Source organism: Oratosquilla oratoria, chromosome 11, assembly GCF_046742065.1.
Source record: "Oratosquilla oratoria isolate Oo_2021 chromosome 11, ASM4674206v1, whole genome shotgun sequence".
Taxonomy (NCBI): Eukaryota; Metazoa; Arthropoda; class Malacostraca; order Stomatopoda; family Squillidae; genus Oratosquilla; species Oratosquilla oratoria.
In genome coordinates, this window is record NC_134787.1 from 4,382,629 (window position 1) to 4,401,608 (window position 18,980).

General features: G+C 37.8%; 1 protein-coding gene across 1 annotated transcript in view; it reads right to left on the bottom strand.

Moving 5' to 3' along the window:
• Nucleotides 1-9,452, bottom strand: part of LOC143029930 (uncharacterized) — a 69,776-nt gene extending 60,324 nt beyond the window's left edge. The window contains exons 1-7 of the mRNA XM_076193141.1: nt 9,216-9,452; nt 7,245-7,395; nt 6,077-6,310; nt 5,454-5,638; nt 2,910-3,048; nt 2,130-2,311; nt 1,710-1,844 (exon numbers count right to left, since the gene is read on the bottom strand). Of these exons, the coding sequence (XP_076049256.1) occupies nt 1,710-1,844; nt 2,130-2,311; nt 2,910-3,048; nt 5,454-5,638; nt 6,077-6,310; nt 7,245-7,395; nt 9,216-9,344 (1,155 nt within the window). The 5' untranslated portion in view covers nt 9,345-9,452. The remainder of the gene's footprint in view (nt 1-1,709; nt 1,845-2,129; nt 2,312-2,909; nt 3,049-5,453; nt 5,639-6,076; nt 6,311-7,244; nt 7,396-9,215) is intronic.
• Nucleotides 9,453-18,980: the final 9,528 nt, after the last annotated feature.

Sequence of the window (18,980 nt, forward strand, 5' to 3'; positions counted from 1 at the left end):
GAATGGATGGAAGACTTCCTGACTGGGAGAAAAATGAGGGTAGTAGTTAGAGACAAATACTCGAATTGGGAAGAAACAATAAATGGTGTCCAACAAGGGTCGTTGCTGGCTCTAATCATGTTTGTCATATATATAAACGACATGGGTGAAGGAGTGGAGTGTTATATGAATTTCTTTGCAGATGATGCAAAAATACTAAAGTAAGAACAGAGAAGGATTGTGAATCATTACAGTTAGACCTGGACAAAACCTGGAAATGGACTCAAAAGTGGGAAGTGAACTTCAATATCAAGAAATGTAGTATAACGGAGTTTGGAAAAAGTAAAAACAGAATATGAAAAATTATAAAATTGGTGAAGAAGAAATCAAAAAGTGAACACTGAAAGAGACCTTGGAGTAATAATCAGCAAAGACAGGACACTGGACAAACATATAAACAAATTAGGCGGAGAAACCTTCAACCTATTAAGGTCAATGAAAGTGTTATTTGACTATTTGGATGAAGAAATGATTAGAAAAATATTAGTTACATTAATAACACCAAAACTGGAATACACACCGACACTATGGACACCCAGTACTAAAAAGAATATAAAAAAATTAGAACGAATACAGAGCAACAATAAAGTTGGCACCAGCTCTTTCCAAATTAACATACGAACAAAGATTATCCAAATTGGAACTACCAACACTGGAGCAGATAAGAGAAAGAGGTGATCTGCTGACTATCTATAGATTTATGAAAGTAATGGAAATCCTTGATAGTAATGATTTACTAAAAAGTGACAATGGAAAAACAAGAGGACATGAAAAGAAACTCAAAAAGGATAACTATAGAAAAGATCTGAAAGAAAAAATAGATTCCCACACAGAGTGCTGGAGATCTAGAATAATTTAGATAAGGAAACAGTGTGTGCAAACACTATTCAAGATTTTAAGAAAAAACTTGATGTTGAAAGATACAAAGATGGGTCACCACGAGCATAGCTCCCTTCCCATATACAACTAGGTAAAATACAGTCTGTGGTATATGAGATATGGATGTTGTTCTGCTGTAAGAAGTAAATTGGCTGGAAAATCATACCTTGCAACTCACTACGAGCATAGCTCCCTTCCTGTATAATTCAACTAGGTAAAACTAGGTAAATACAGGGTACACAATCACACATAAGACACAGAGCACCTAATACTACACTGTCCTTCACTGACCCACTCCTGATAATAATACAAAATTTCTTCATTGATTGACTTATGGATTGAACTAATAGCCATGTCTATTTCCTGGATGTTGTGTGTCTCCTGCTAGAAAGAACTAGAGCAACAGATTTATTGATTGGTTGATTGGTTGACAGTAGGAAGAGAGGAGCAGATGCTGGTTATAAATTCTCCTTATATGAAAAAGTGAAGTTGTTGTCGTTGTCGTTCCCTAGACTGTCTGTCTGAGCCGTCCCGAAAAAATGGCCAGGGCTGGTTGCCGCTGTTTGGCCCCCGACTCTTGGGGTTGGGGGGTGGTCTCACAACGTAGACGCTGCGACTCCAAGACCAGAAAAAGTGAAGTTGGGGCAAAAGGGTGTTAAGTGGTTCTAAAGAGAGCCAGATGGGACATGATTCTCTGTAATATCTGTCTTGTAGAAACCCAATTACAGGTTCCTAAGCACGAAATATATATTAAATTGCATCACTGTATTCAAAGGATTTGAGATACATACTGACTGGGTGAAGAAGGCACGGAATAGGTGGTTGACCTTGAACGGTTCTCCTTCAGATCCCAGAGAACCATCATTCCCAACAAGAAAAGTCTGGTCCCCTTTGGAGTTGTAATAAGATGCATTGCGAGTGTATAGCTGCAAAAGAAGTTATATCAGTATCTCTCTATCTATCTTTCTCTATCTTTATCTGTCAATGCAATTTTAGCAGAACTTCACATTTATTCTTCTCAGACACAGAAATGATAAAGATCTAATGAAAAGATTTCCTTCCTAAATTGACCCTGTTCTTGTAGAAGGCCCACTCATCAGCTGTATAAAATTCTCTGGCACTGGCTATAAAAGATGTGTGAAACAAGTGTTCTTTTGAAGGGGCTGAGATTATTAAGATTCCTAAAGCAAGTTAGTAGTCCCATAGCTTACCCTGGCCAGTGCCTTTCCTACACCTAGGTCACTCTGAGCAGCACACCCAATAGCAAGTTCATCGCCTTCCTCCAGAATCATGGGTTCCTTCAGTGTTTCTTTCTTCCACACTGGTTCTTCGGATTCGACCAACAAAGTGAGCAAATGACGCAGTGTGAAGGTTGGTAGTGAGGATGTATACACTGAAAAATAAAATATTATCCTTGAAGAAAAAGACATGGGGCATTATGAACGTAGCTATTTTCCAGTATATTACAATTTAATTTAGTACAATCAGGTAAATACAGTGCACTGCAATATCATAGGTGTTCCATACAGGCAGCCAATGTTCAGATTCTATTCTAGATAACACCATGCAATTTTATTCAGCAAAGTGGAGTGTTGTCCAAGACTAAATGGAAAAACTAGTGCACAGTTTCAAATTATTCATGACAGAGGGCTTCCCTGTTAAATAAAATCACCTGGTAGTTGGTAGAAAAATAAATTGAAAAGCAATCATTTGTCCAATCTGCTCACATAGTAAGGGTAAGATAGTCCCATTTAATTGAGAAGCCAGTCCATCCCAAATCTGTCCCCTCAGCTGAATAAAGTTTTGAAATTTGCTAGAAACATAATGCCACTTGCACAAAAGGACAGAGTCTGAAACCCAAGTTCAGTACACCAACAATAAGCCTGGAGAAAAAAAAAGAAAAAAAAAAAAGTCACAAGCATATAGTGGAAGTGAATATTTTGATGCTCCTGAGGCAGGGAACTAAAAATAGAAATAAACACAGTACATACTAGTCTCAGCATCCCCGGTGCACTTCTGGGCCAGGCTGTTGAAGAATCCCTCGTCCGTACATGAGAGGAGGCATTCCTGGCTGCATATTCTTCCATTTGCACAGAGTGCCATGCCCTCCTGACATTTTGGTGATCTTACCTGTAAGAGAAATAAAACAATATCTATTAAACAAGGTTACTTAAAACAACCGATATTTAGGCTTATAATGCATAAAATGCATAGACGTCATAAATGAAGGCAACTCTGTTAACTTAACTGTTTGTCTGTTAATGTCTTTATCTTAATATACTTTTTCAGCATCCAACCTTGTTACAGATCTAAATCAATATCCCTTTTGTTTTCCTCATGTAAGGATGTTCACATTTTTCCCATATTTGTTTTAATGAGATTTATTTTTTCTAGATAAGCATTACATTCAATAGAAAACTGTTGCATACAAATAATAGTAGCCCATGATTATGGCATGATAAGCATTTGATACAAAAAGCACTGGATATGAGGGAGAGGTCATGCTTGCCGGAAAAAAGTTACCAGGAAAATGTGGTTTTGAATGGTCACGACTAACTTTAATATATTGCTAGACAATTGCTGAGAATTTGCATTCACTTTAACAAGATGCTGGTAAAAGAAGTGTTTAATAGAGAATGAAATGATTAGATTAAGAAATGAAAATACCATAGAGAAACAAAAATCTAAACCTACATTTGGAGAAATCTTAGGTGATGAAATGGGATTTAGTCCGCACAAGAAGAAAGATTAGAAAGCTGAAACAGGAAAAGAAATTGCTGGTAGTGATGATGAATGGGATGAATTATACAGAGGAGTCTGAGGATTTGACAAAATGTGGCCAATGTGGGAGGGCGGCTCACCAAAAAGTCACATGCTGTAATTTCTGTAATTGTACCATTTTTAGGATGAATATTAAAGAATATCAGATAAACATAAAGGGATGCTAGACAATAACAAAATTATATATAAATACAATGAAAATGTTAGAAAGTCATTATGAATCTTAGTCATTTTGATCAGACTTGAAAGTCTGCAAAACTTGATGAGTGACAGGTCTATATGTCATTCAGGCTCATAAACAAGTAATGCCTAATCAACTAAACGAAAAGGCAGGAAAATGGAAAGCAAGAAGATAATTAACCGATATGTAAGTTGAAAGAAAAGACAAAGAACATGTTGCTAAAGGAAATGACCAATTAAGATGAGAAAGCCATAAATAGTAATAAACCTTTATGGAGCCAAAATTGAAAATCAATTGAAAAGTGTAAAACATACTTTATAGGATTACCTGATAGTGAGCTTTGATGATAAACAAGTTTGAAAATACATAAAATCATATTCAATATTGTAAGGACATGGTAAAGAAAAATTATGCCCAAGATCAAAATATGTAATGCACATCAGGATGATAATGATATTATAAAGACTATGATTGAAGAACAAATTATCTGGAAACTTAATTCAGGCAGATGAGGTGATAATTTTAAATCTGAGGAATATTAAGGCCAGGAATGATGAGGAACAACATTGCATCATAAATGCATGTACTACTTCCTCCCTCCCGATACTCCACCACCTCGCCACACCACTAGACACAGAAATAGGCTCGAACCAATCAAAGTGCCAAGGACTGACTGCTACAAAAACAGTGCCATCCCATCCACTGTGCACACAATCAACTCTATGTAAACTTGTACCATGTATATACTCTAAGTTTTATATCTTTAATCAACTTTTGTAATGTATTATTGTCAGTGTACTACTGCAATTGAGATAAACCTTTTATTATTATTATTATTATTATTATCATTATTATTATTATTATTATTATTATTATTATTATTATTATTATTATTATTATTATTATTATTATTATTATTAAGAGTAACATATGCTAAAGGTGATGCATTATATACCTTTCAGTGTTTTAAGTGTCAGGGTTTCAGCTACAGCAATAGAAACTTAATCTATTGGCAAATGTGCAAGATTTACTCATAATCGTAAGCTTTGTCACTGTCAGGCAAAGAAATAATATAAACTCCACAAATAAGAACTGTGTAGATTATAAGTAAGTCTCCAATATATCAAAAACAAAGAACAAAAATCAGGACCAGAAATAAAACACACTCAAGTATTGAAATGAATTAAGAAAAGTGCTAAAACATTTCTACTGGAATATTGCTAGAGTTGAAAACTTAAGATAAAGTATAAAAACTTAAATTGGGACTGAAAAATATGAAAAAAGAAATAACATTAATGTACATGGCCCTCCAAAGAAAGATTCTCAATCTACATATAACTGATATCAAGGTTGAAGATGCATGCCAGGGTAAGTACTATCAAGGGACCAAGAAGTCATTTTGTTGACGACCAGGACAAAAAAAAACAACCAAATTAAAAATCAATTGTCACGGATCAGTTTTTTGTTTCCTCCATTTACTTAAGTGCATGGGAATGCACTTGTTTCTTAAACTCACAAATTAAATTTGTTTGTATGGAAAGGGCATAGATACAAACCCAAAAGAAGGACTTACGTAAATGGCCACAGCTCCTGGTCCAGCAAGGAGCATCTCAACAGCATACAGGGTAGAATTATCCTTCAGACGTGTCCCTGCCAACACTGCCACTGATCCACAATTTTGCAATGGGCTAGGGATGGCATCATCCATTCCTGGAGGCGAAGACGGGGTGGTGTGACCCAGCACTGACTCTGCATCTTCTGCAAGAGTGACAAAATAGTTACACATCTTTACATGATCTAATGAGTCATATATGATAAATTCCCTTGGGTATTGTCAAGACCAGTATAGCCTCTTATGAACAATTATATGGAATATCTGACAGCATGAACATACTTAAATCTTATCATTTGACTACAGAGGAAATTTCCCCCTCATGAGCCAAGATCACTTTGAGGTAACCAGTATAATGTATAAGTTATTAACACTATGATGAGAATTTGAAATAGATTTAACATTTTGACTGATGAAAGATATCCCTCAGCTAAGTAGAGGAGCTTGATGACATCCAGAATAATACATTTTCCAAACAGCAACCTAAGTATTACTGATATGATAATTTTTTTCTCCCTGTTGTCGCTAGATTTCACCAGGGCCTTCTGTGTCCAGCAAAGGGTTTCAAGTGACAAATAACTGACCTGAAGACCATGACACCATAGGGAAGACGAGGCTCTCCAGCTCAGTTGGTGCCTCCTCAGTGGAGTTCAATGCGGCCCGGAGCCTAACATCAAAGCTACCCCTGGCCAAGAGAATGCTACAGAAAGCGATCTGGGTCACTTCAACGGCTTCGTCGCAGGAACCCATGACCAAGACAGGTGGCAGGTCATTTTCCACCCTGAGGCTCTTCTCCCACTTGGATTTTGGTTGCGAGACTGGAAAGTAGGGAGAGTGGACACATCAGTACCGCAGACAATACTGAATCCTTTCACACTGTAGCGTATTGTATAGATTCTCTTCTTTCAAGCATCAGACAAATTTATCATGCAGTTGAAGAAAGGTTTAGGGGAGGTGCCAACCCTTAGATACAGATAATAAGATCATCTGGCATCAGCCACTACGAAGTCTACAATGTGCAGATCGGTGTTGAGGGAGTTCATGCAAACTAAAACAATAAATAATGAAGTGTATAATTTCTACCACAAGTCACTGGGAAAATCTTGCTAGTAGCATCGTGTTCACGAAGCAGAATGAACCTCATGCTCAGATATTGCAAGTAGCACAGATGCTTCCACCCGAACTGCTTTACAATTTGTTATAAGACCACAGGTGTAGAATATCAATTAGTTTCAATAATACAGCTACTTTAGTAGATGCAAGATGATTCTGCTATGCACCTGAAGGGCAAGTGGCCTACAGCCTGAACAGGGTCTTGATGGAACGTGGCCCTCAGTTGAACATAATATTTTTGGGTTCTTCATTGCGTCAAGATAGATAAATTGTGTTTATTGGGCTCTATAGAGGGTGTGGTGGCTGCCACTTACCCTGGTCATTTGTGCACAACGATCATAGTTGGTGGCTTTGGCTACAACTAAATATAATCTTGCTTCTCTGCAATACTCTAAGTAGGTGTGTCATGAAACATGGCTATGGACGGAGCTAATGGAGCGTTATTTATTTATTTTTCCTAACCAATCAGCCCGGTGCAGATAGTAGAGAGAATGTAAGGAAAGAACAAGAGCAAAAATAATTGCAGATGAAGAAAAAAAAAAGGAAGAAGCATTTGCGAAGAAGTGTATTACTGTAAACAGTGAAGAGTGGAGGGAGTCCTGAAAGCAAAACAGATTGGGACAAGCAGGAAATACTAACCAACGATGTCGAAAACGCCGCTGAGGCCTTCGTAGCTCTGGGTGATGGAGGACTCTCCAGCTTCGAGGAGGAGGTCAGTGCCCTGGCCGAAGTCGATGACAGCCGGAATCGACGAGTTCACGAAAACCTCCACCGAATTTTTGTTCACCAGCTATCGACGAAAAGACTCAAATATGGCTACACTGAATATATAATATTGATACTAATATTAACATTGATGATCTTGATATTCATATTGGTAGTGATAATGATAATGATGTACAGTAGATATATTGTATGATACTGCCAGTGTTCCAATCCTTTCGTCCATCGTTTACTGGTCTGTTTTTTTTTACCTGTTTATGTACGTATATATGTATGTATGTGTATATAAGCATGTAAGTATATATGTATGTACGTATGTATGTGTGTATTATAAGTATGTATGCAGAGACCTTACATGACTAAGTGCCGCCCCGGGACAAAGGTCTCAGTGACGCCCCCCCCCCCCACTCCATCCCCCATCTCCACCATCCCTTCGGGCCCTTTCACACTAGGAACTAGTGACGGTCACTAGTTGCCTACCATTATTTTAAATTGAGCCTTTTACACTACGTCATTGCAATTGCCCGGTTGCGCAACAGGCTATGGCTGTTGTCCGCTCCGGTAACAAGTGACCGTCACTGGCAGTTGCCGTCACCGAGCGTCTCTTTTTTTTTTTTTCTTGACCATCAAAGCCAACAGAAACACCTCCTCCATTGATGCCATTCTTTCAACTAATGAGATGATGAGAAAGGATTCCACAACGCGGTGACAGTCACTGGTTGCTTGCAGTTGCCCGAGACTTTCACACTAGGCAACTAGTGACCGCTACTAGTGACGGTCACTAGTTGCCTAGTGTGAAAGGGGCCTTACAGCCTGTTTTAGCTATTGACTTGTGAAATGGTTAAACTGATTTTAAATTTTGTATCTAATGTCCCTATTGCAGAAAGGATAATGGAAAAATATTTTATATTCCGTTGATTCTAACGCAAAATTCGTAAATTACGGTAAAATATTCAGGGCTCCTTAGACCTTTTTTTATCATGATTATTTTTTCAACCTTGTGGGCGGCATATCCAGACTGGAATTGCCACCCCCCTAAATGTGCCGCCTCAGAGCATATGCATCCCCTGTCCCCCCCCCCCACCATGTGAGGGCCCTGTATGTATATAGGCCTACGTGTGTATGTACAGTATGTACGGATTCGTGATTGACAGCTCTTGGATGACACACACACACAATATATATATATATATATATATATATATATATATATATATATATATATATATATATATATATATATATATATATATATATATATATATATATATATATATTGCTGGAAAATGGAAATACAATGATATTCGGTAAAAAAAAAAAAAAAAATCTTATGTGAACAAACAGGAAAGACTTCTGGCTAGATTTCATTGGTTGGTTGCAGGTCTTTCCAGCAAAAATTATGTTGGTCTAGACTTTCTCATTTCCAAGAACAGGGACGGGCAACCATTGGTACATGTGCTAAACTTGGCACCTGATACGCCTGACTCTGGCGCGCCAGGTGATTTCGAAACTTAATAAGAAGAAATAACAGATAAACTACAATTAACCAAGATATGACAATAAATCAGTGCCCAATAATTAAATCTTTGGCACCCCCAACTTGGTAAAGTAATGACTGCATATAGGTAACAATTACTTGCATATTTAAAGGTATTGTTGGCACGCAGAGTTCTAAAATATACATATTATATTTAAAATTTTGTCAGTCCCTGTCCTAAGACTATTTAGATTTGTTTCCGTGTCTGGGTGTTTGTGTGAGCAGGCCCATCGCCTGGGTTAACTCCATCGCCATCAAGGAACTGTCACAGAGATGAAAGAAATATCCCTACGACAGCCAGGAAGTGCCACTCAAAGAGAAAGGGATTAAACCACCATAGTTATCCTCACCTTCTGAATCTCAGGTTGGCTCTCGAAGTAGACGTCGAGCTGGTCTTTGAGCATCACATTCTCCCTAGCCTTCCACACGGAGAGAATCCCGGGGGGTCCGCCACAGGCGGTGCCGTCGGTGCAGGTCATATTGCACAACGAATCGTCAATTTCTTCCGGAACTGTCGATAAGTCTTTAGTTAAACTGTTTGTAGTTTGTTCAGATTAAAACAATGTTTAGATTCATGGCGATATGCGCCTTTTGCTTTTGTTTTGTTAATGTTTTCGCGCGCTTTGGGCACCATGGTGTAAACAGAAACAGTGTGATATGTACGGTGTTGTGGCAAGCATGTATTTGGTTTACCTTTCCTAATTTAACGATATTTATAAAGAAAATCATTAACACGCACGGAAAAACTAAGCTATAACACTGTTACCCGAAGAAAATGTGGGTGATAAAAATTGGGACAATCGAACAATGTGCATAATGCAGAGTTTAGGACTCAAAGGTGTGCGGGTATATTTGCATACTAATACACCCCTTTTGATGTATAATTTCAATATGTCAATAAATCTTTTGAATTTTAATTTGAATCTCAGGTGTGTCCACGCGTGCCACCAACATGTGGTAAACACGTGGGAAACATCTGCCGCCGTCTGAACCCAGTCCCTTACTTTGTCGGATCTGTCATACAACGGTGACACGATACATTATAAAATCAGGTGGATTACAATGGGACTTCTCTTCGGTTTCCTATCAACTCTGGAACCGTGTTTAGCCCTGTCAGTACGGTAACACATTATATATAGAATAAGTAACAAAGTTACAAACACCACAGACGACTGGGATCACGAGGGCCTCGATCGCTCGTATTCCCGATCTGGCCCAAGGTTGGGGTGGGAGCTCATCAACTGAGTGAAGTAACTTAGCGTTTAGAGAAGTTCTAAAGAGTACATCGTGCTGAAAGCGTTAAGTGATGTCTGTAGGGGTACCTGGTATAAAGCGAGGATTTGGAGGAAGGGAAAAGGAGGTTATAATTTTTCCAGTCAAATCCTAAGCCCTTCCCTTCACCCTCATGATTCCATTCCATCTGTGAAATTTAAAACATATTCGTGTTGAATTTTATAACAGAACTATCTTCCTCCAATGGAAATAGTGCACGGAATCATCTCGGGATAGCCCGCCACCCTGACCACTATCACAAACCATCGCATGCCCCTCTCCACCTCCTCTAGATTAGAGTTCGGTCCCACCTCATACGGTCCTCTCCAGTTGTGGAAATCTGACTACGTCGTGAAATGACTTCTATTTCCGTACACAAAATCCTTACTCCAGGTCTTCGTATTGTAACTGACTAGAAAAGAAAAATGTATACGTTGTCATTGCTTTGAAGGTCCATTTTCTTCACCTGTATACAGTACTTAAAACAACCTTTCAGACAGCAATCATCTCTTTCGTTATAGATTTTTCTTCTGATAGTTTAAGTATTCTCATTACTGTATATTATAAGAAACCACTACTTTTTACAGTGCTACTGACTATACAAGAGTCTTAAGATGTTATCACACTCGACTATTTTTAAGAACATAAGAATAAAGAAGACTGCAAGAGACCATAAGGCCTACACTGTCACAATTTTTGAAATTGTGACACCCGGCTCGCTGTCTCCCCTTCCCATTTTCTCGTCTGATTTCTCACCGTTACGGCCCTTCATTCCCTATACTCGGGGGAATTACCAGAGTCCTTAAGACTTCTAGTAGCTACATCCTGTCTTTTCTCCTCCTCGTTATCCTCTTCAACTGTCGTGCCATTTTGACAATCAATTTCAGTGCCTTAACGAAGGGAGAGACTTCTAATTATCTAGAAACACCCCCCCTTTTTTATTTGTGTTCTCAGAGCCAAGCTCAACGGTTTTCGCGCCCAAACAAAGCGCCCAAACACACCCCCTCCCCCCCTGCGCGCTGCCACATATTTGTTTTAAGCTAGGCAATTAGAATAATTAGGATTGTGTCTAACACGCTCGTGAACAGTGTCTACCTCAAGGAACAATTGGAACTGTGTCACCCTCCCGCATGAACATTATTCGTAGTACCCTTTGCGACTAGGGACGGAGACATAGAACTATTGGCAACGTCGGAAGCCGGCTAGCGGGCATCACGACCTCACATGCCGCGAGACAGAGGTCAGTCTATCCATTAGGGTCAATCAGGGAGGTTCGGGCCGCTCACGTCCTTGAGAGCCCAATCGCGCCCTATCCTCCCTCATGTGGCTATTAAGGATTTACATCCTTAAGTGAGCGCTTACGCACTGTAGACATTCGAAGAGTAATTGCGGGACAAATCCCCTTCCGAAACTTATCAGGTGGAGTGCTGTGTGTGACATCCCGACCATCATGGGGATGTGAATAGTGACTAGAGGCCTCCAGTGAACAAATCATTCGTGTATCAAGGGGTCACGTACGTACCTGTACCCCTTTCCTCGGGACACTGACCTGAAAGGAACTGGATAGCGTATACAAGAAGCCCCCTACGTGTTCAAACCCGCTCCCCCACCACGAGGCTAATCACAAAGGATGACCCGGGTTCCCGCCGTGATCGACAACACCGATATCCTTCAATAGCAAAAGCATCCTGCCAGAACGAGGAACAGTACCCCATGGAAGTCATCCCCTCACCCAGCAGAGACCCTCTAAGGATAATAGCAAGTAACAAAGAGTATTTACTAGATAGGACCCCTAGATAGGCGCGCAGGGAGATAGGATAGATAGGATGTATGTGTGAATCCAACTGTTAAAACCCTTATTTAATGTCAAGTAGCGTATTTCTAGTGTTTAATTATTCAATTCATTAAAACTCACAATAGGAGTTCTGGGTTTCATTAGCCTAGGACGGTTCACTTAATGAGTTGTCCCATCATACCCCTCCCCCCTCTTTGATCTACTCTCACGCTTGCCTTGGAGGGAAGGCGAGTGGTCCCGAGATGTGATACAAATCGCCTGGACTTCGGTTCCCCAACTGCAGCTATCTTCCCCCTCCCTTCATCAATCACTTAAGGTACGTGTTACCCACACCACCTCATCTACCACCTTCTTCCACTGTCCAGGAATTTGCGTCATACACTAGGCAGCTCCAACCTCCAATTAATCGGCGGTACCGCTCACCTCCACCACCTTTTCCGCCGTAAAATTACTATGGAAAACTGTTTTGTCTTCTTATCAATTTACATAGAATATTATTTGATATACTAGAGGAAAATCATTTTCCATCAATATTTTACATTCGCTCCCAAAAGCTGTGGGATGCAAATCTGCTCGAACAGTTGCAGGAAAAATAGCCCAGTGTGATAACGCTTTTAACCATGTTCTATAGAGTCTGTGTCACTTGTGTGGAGTGACCAACCTCCACTGTCTTAAAAAAAAAAAAAAATGGAGTCGACTTTCGTTTCAACAATTCTCTTTTTCTCATTGCCAACCCTTCATTTCTTGTCCGCTTTATATCTATATCTCCATTTTCCCTTTTCTGTTCCTATTATCATGGCCCCTTTATTAAAATGTTTTCCCTTTCCCAACTCTTAATTTGAATTGGCAATTTCTCTTTCCTATCATTTCTGGAACAGTGGTTCGTGAGTCTTTTATTTTAACACTTTAGTGATCGTATTATGTAGAAAAATAAAAGCAAGTCCAAAGCTGACAGCTTACCTTCTGGATCGTAGCTACAGAAACAGAAGGTGCCCCCTTCAATGCCAGCCCAGGCAGCGCCAAGCATACCACATACTGATATACAAGTTTCAGGAGTGGGCTTGCTGGATTCCTTACCACCAGTAACCAATGTAAAGGTATTATTGGCTATGTTGTCCTTAACGCAGTAGGCGATGCCAGTTCCATCTCTGCGTGGGAAAGACACGATGAGTAAATGGGCGTAGCAGGGTTAAGATGCACCAGTAATTGTACCCTAGGGAGGACCCTTGGGTTTCATCCAATAAAAACCGTGACATTACTATGCTTTTGCAACAGAAACGTTTCTGTTGTGCAATTGAGGGATGGGTAGACCCCGGCTGAGTAGAGTCCCGATCGACCGAAGCCCTGGTCAGGCTTGAGCCCCAACTTTTAAAGATCATCTAGCATCCGCCACAACAACAAGAGTATGTTTTGTCCTTTTTTCTACTCGTTCCTGTTGTATCTCTCAATCTTTATCTTTTTCTCACTTTCCTATAATGTCTCTGGATCTCCTCTTGTGTTCCTTAAGTCTCGCCTCGCCATGTACTCTTAACTGGTCTGTCTTGTCGACATTGTACTTGTTTTGCTTCGTGGTCTGTCCTGACTTCATCGGCTCTGCCCCGTATGCGATACTGATAGCATGGGTTTTGCGTGGTCATTCCGTCAAGGACTAAGTCACTAGCGACATGCCTACTGACCAGAGTCATCTTGTATTCTTTTACGATTTGAAGGTAATCTTAACTCAAAGAACAATGTTTATTACGTTAAATCCTACTGCCCCTCCTTTGTGCTGTCCTCCTTGAATCTCTTCTTGACCAAGATGACTCTATGCTATACTGTTCCTGAGGATAGAAGCGATGTTTATTGGAAGAAAAAAAAATCATGGAGTCTGGTGTACTCTGAATATTTCAGTGTCATAACATACGCAATATATTTTTTCTTTCTTTATTGCGGTAGATGCCAAATTATCCAGTTATGCAGCCAAACGTAAAGTACACAGAAAAAAAAGATGGGATGTTATATCAAGTAATGGGGCGAAGAACAGGAAAGAACAAACTCGAATATGAAAATTCGAGAGTCATGATCGTTTATTTTAGATTATTTGTTTATTTGTTTTGTTATCATTTGTCCGTTTGTTTATTAAATTTTGCTTGATTCTCATTTATTATTAGTTATATGTCAATTTATCATTATTTATTATTTACCTATTCGTTAATTAATTAACTATACCTATGCATTTATTTATGTATTTTATTATTTACACTTTTATAGTTTTTATTTATTCATTTATTGATCATTTATGATTTTTTTTTCTAGCATCCGACCTAGATATGGACCAAAAGGTCTCCTGTCGGCATGCTCCGCCTTTGTAATCCTGTGTGATGGGTAGGTCCAATGCGTTTATCCAAGTTAGATCAAACACAGGTTACGCTTGGGATTATGTGAAATTACCACAAATCCAAACACATTTCTTATGGCGAATCAAAATACATATCAGCGGCCCCAACGCTCATCATGGAGTAACCCTTTGGGGAAACACGTGGAGTTGCCAGATACTGTATGAACCAGCACGGAAAAAATACAGATGGATGATACAAGCACCATTATACCAATTCACAAGTATTTGATCTTAGTGACCGTTTCAAATCATCTACAAAATTCTACAGGCAATAACAATAGGGTTCCGCACAGTTCACAAAATTGCAAAGGTCTGACAGCCAGCACCAGAGTTGTCAGACATAAAAGAAAAAAAAAGTACACTGTAGCCAAAAAAGAAAGGCTGGTTTTAGAGTACATACCAGAACACTACACATGTAGATACGGGTCCGCTTTTGCTAACGCCACTTCTTAAGAGTTTCCTACGTCAAGTTGTTCACAATCGCTCGAGCGTGATTATTTTTATTTATTTTATGTTTGTTTGAATATGTTTTATCTATTATATATATATATATATGTATATGTATATATATGTATATATATGTATATGTATATATGTATATATATATATATATATATATATATATATATATATATATATGTATATGTATATATATGTATATATATATTTCTTTATGTTATTTCAATAAATTTATTTGATCGTATTCTATTATATTTCACTTTATCTTAATCTATTTTATCATATTTTACTTTGTCTTATATAAGTTTATCTATTCTGTTTATTTAATCTATTCTATTTATCAAATATGATTTGATTTGATATGATTTGACTTGATTTTTCTATCTAATTTTGTCTTATTATTTCTTATTTTTAATCTAATCTAATTATATATATGTATATATATGTATATGTATATATATGTATATATATGTATATATATGTATATATATGTATATATATGTATGTATATATATATATATGTATATATATATATGTTGAAGTATGTAAGACAAATGAGTGGAAGGGTGGTGAGTTAAACACAAAGAACAGTTGGAGTTTTTTAGAGGATGAAATCAAATATATTTTCAAAGTATTCACTAAACTCAGATACCCGGAAGGACTACTGCACAGATTGAGGAAGAAAGCAACGGTAATAATGAAAAGGAAGAAGGACGACTGGTCCGGAGAAGGCAGGGCGGAGTTTTTGTCCGTCCCCAACTCGAAGTACGCGGAGGAGTTGGGACATATTCTCACAAAAGCGGGTGTGAGCGTTGCTTTCTCCACGGGTAAAAAATTAGGAGAAGTTGTCAAGAATAGAAATAGATCAGAAAAGGATATAGAGAAGGGCGCGATTTACAATATACCATGTGGTGGTTGTCCGTTAGGATATTATGGAGAGACGGGAAGATCAGTGGAGCTACGGACATATGAGCACAAAAATGACGTCAGAGCTCACAGAACCTCCAACTCGCTAGTAGTTCATTTAGACCAATGTGGTCATCTTCCAGATTGGAAAAAGATAGAGGTGCTCCACAAAGGTCTAGAGAAAAAGAAAAGAAAAATAGTGGAGGCAGCCTACATCACTTCCCACCCCTGCATCAACCATAGGGAAGGGTTTATAAAATTAGCAGGAGCGGTAAGTACTCTGATTGTCAAGGAGGTAAAAAGGACAATTGAGAACAGAGGGAGAAGTGACATAGTCGGAGTCGGGTAGAGGACGGATGAGAGTATAGAGGGAGGGGAACACGGCAAGGATGGATTATATAAGCTGTTAATTTTCTGAAACTGTATGTACTTTGAGAATGTCCTGGTAAGGACGAAACGTCAGTGAATAAAACTCCAACTGTTCTTTGTGTTTAACTCACCACCCTTCCACTCATATATATATATATATATATATATATATATATATATATATACATATATATGTATATATATATATACAGTAAAACCCCGATTATCCGAAAGCGGATTATCCGAAAAATGGGATTATCCGAAATTGATTTGGATAATGCAATTAATTTTTGTTTCAAACTAAAACGTTATAAAACATCAAAAACATGAAAATAAATAATAGTAACTACATATGTACTATATTAACACATTTAAGATTGATAAGAACAGTTAAAATGAATACGTATTAAGCGTACTACTTTGTTTATGTGTGTGTATGTGCGCTTGTGTGTATGTATGTGTGTGTGTGTGTGTGTGTGTGTGTGTGTGTGTGTGTGTGTGTCTGTGTGCGTTTGTGTGTGTGTGCACTTGTGTACATGTATGTGTGTGTGTTTGTGTATGTATACGCGCGCGCGATTTTGTGTATTTGTGTGTGCGTGTTTGTGTGTGTGCGTTTAAGTATGTGGGGAGTGGAAGGGTTGTGGAGTGATGGTGACGGAGGCGGGGAGTGGCGGAGTTGCTTTATTGTGTTCGTCAGGATAGTGGAAGATATATGTATGGAATAATTCTTGTTCTCTGTTACGTATAAAGTATGTACGTCAACACGAAAAAAAAATTGTGTTCCATCCACAACTTGAGACTGATGGAGAGAGAGAGAGAGTGGGGGAGGAAGGCACAGGACACACACACACACACAAAGTATGTCAACACGAAATATATTTCTGATAAATCTGGATTATCCGAAAAATCGGCTTATCCGAAAGAGGCTTCCCCCCTTTCGTTTCGGATAATCGGGGTTTTACTGTATATATATATATACACACACACACACACACACATATATATATATATATATATATATATGTATATATATATAGATATATCTCGGAAAATTTTCAAACCCTGGGCTCAGAGTAACACATTTATACATATATATATATATATATATATATATATATATATATATATATATATATATATATATATATATATATATATTGGAAAAAAATCAAACACCGGACTCAGACTAACAGAATTATATATATATATATATATATATATATATATATATATATATATATATATGTATATATATATATAACTGAAGGCGGAGAAAATATACGAGGAATAATGGAAGAAATTTACTGCCTTAACGTTTCGACCCTTATGGTCTTAATCACAAAGCATGCTTTGTGATCAAGACCCTAAGGGTCGAAACGTTAAGGCAATAAAGTTCTTCCATTATTCCTCGTATATTTTCTCCGCCTTCAGTTACATTTGTTATAGTTTAAATCAACATATATATATATATATAATATATATATATATATATATATATATATATATATATATATATATTATTCTTTATTATTTAGAGACCTGAGAAAAGAAAGAGAAACATGGATAAAATAGAAGAAGCCATTTGGAAAGGTAAAAAATATTAAAGAGGTCAAGCGCAGACTAGCTTTAGGAAGGCAGCAAATGATATCTTTGAAAGATAGAAATGGCGAGATCATTAGATGCAGAGACAAAATAGTAAAAAGAATAGAAGAAATTTACCAAGACCTTTATACATTAAAGACCATAGTTGAGTCAATAAATTCATCTGTAGACGTTAGTAGTGTATTAGAAGTTACGCAAGAAGAAGTAGAGTTTACTTTAAAGAATATGAAACGAGGAAAAGCACCTGGGAAGATTGTATACCAATAAATCTTCTGAAAGACGCATGGAAAGAAGTTCATTGTAAATTAGATCAGTTGTACACCCAGTGCTTACATCAAAATAGTATTCCTGAATCATGGTACAATGCTATGGTGATTTTACTTCATAAAAAGGAGGCCAGAAAGAGCTTAGAAACTACCAACCAAATAGCTTGTTATCAAATGTGTATAAAGTATTCCCCAAGATCTTTGCAATTAGACTAATTCAAGTTTTAGATGGAAACCAACCAAGAAAATAGGCAGGCCTCAGAAGTGGATATTCGACTCTAGACCATTTGCAGGCAATGAATAAATCAATCGAGAAAATGACATAATACAATATACCTCTGTTTCATTTTTGTAGATTACAAGAAGGCCTTTGACTGGATAGAGCAAATAGCAATACTAACCTTACTACACAAGCAGGGTACAAACGAACAGATCATAAGGGTGATAGAAAAGATTTATGCGAAAGGTGCAGCTGTAATACAACTACACAAATTTACATAAAAGATAAAGATCGAGCAAGGAGTACGGCAAGGTGATACAATTTCACCCAATTATTTACAATTTGCTTGGAAAAGATTTTATGAAACTTAATGGGTGGAATATTTCAACCACTTAAGATTTGCGGATAACATTATTCTTATTTCAGAAAGAGTAGAAGACTTGCAAGATATACGGAGTGATTTGAAAAAGGAAAGTCTCAAAGTAGGTTTAAAAATTAATAAAAGTAAAACAAAAGTAATGCTTGAAGAAGTTGAAGAGTATAATTACATACATATGCCAAAGGTTTTTCCTCCTTTACAAGGGAGTTAGCAACACACACACAAAAAAAAAGATATATATATATATATATGTATATATATATACAGGTATATATATATATATGTATATATATATACAGGTATATATATATATAAAATCCACTCCCACCCATTCCATCTCCACATACTCCACTCCCATCCACCCTCTCCCTCCCTCTTATCTTAGCTCCTCCTGGATGACGGGTTATCCCTGCATCTCGCCCACTACCCTGGATCAGAAGCAGTGCAGCAAGACACAGTACATCCACAGC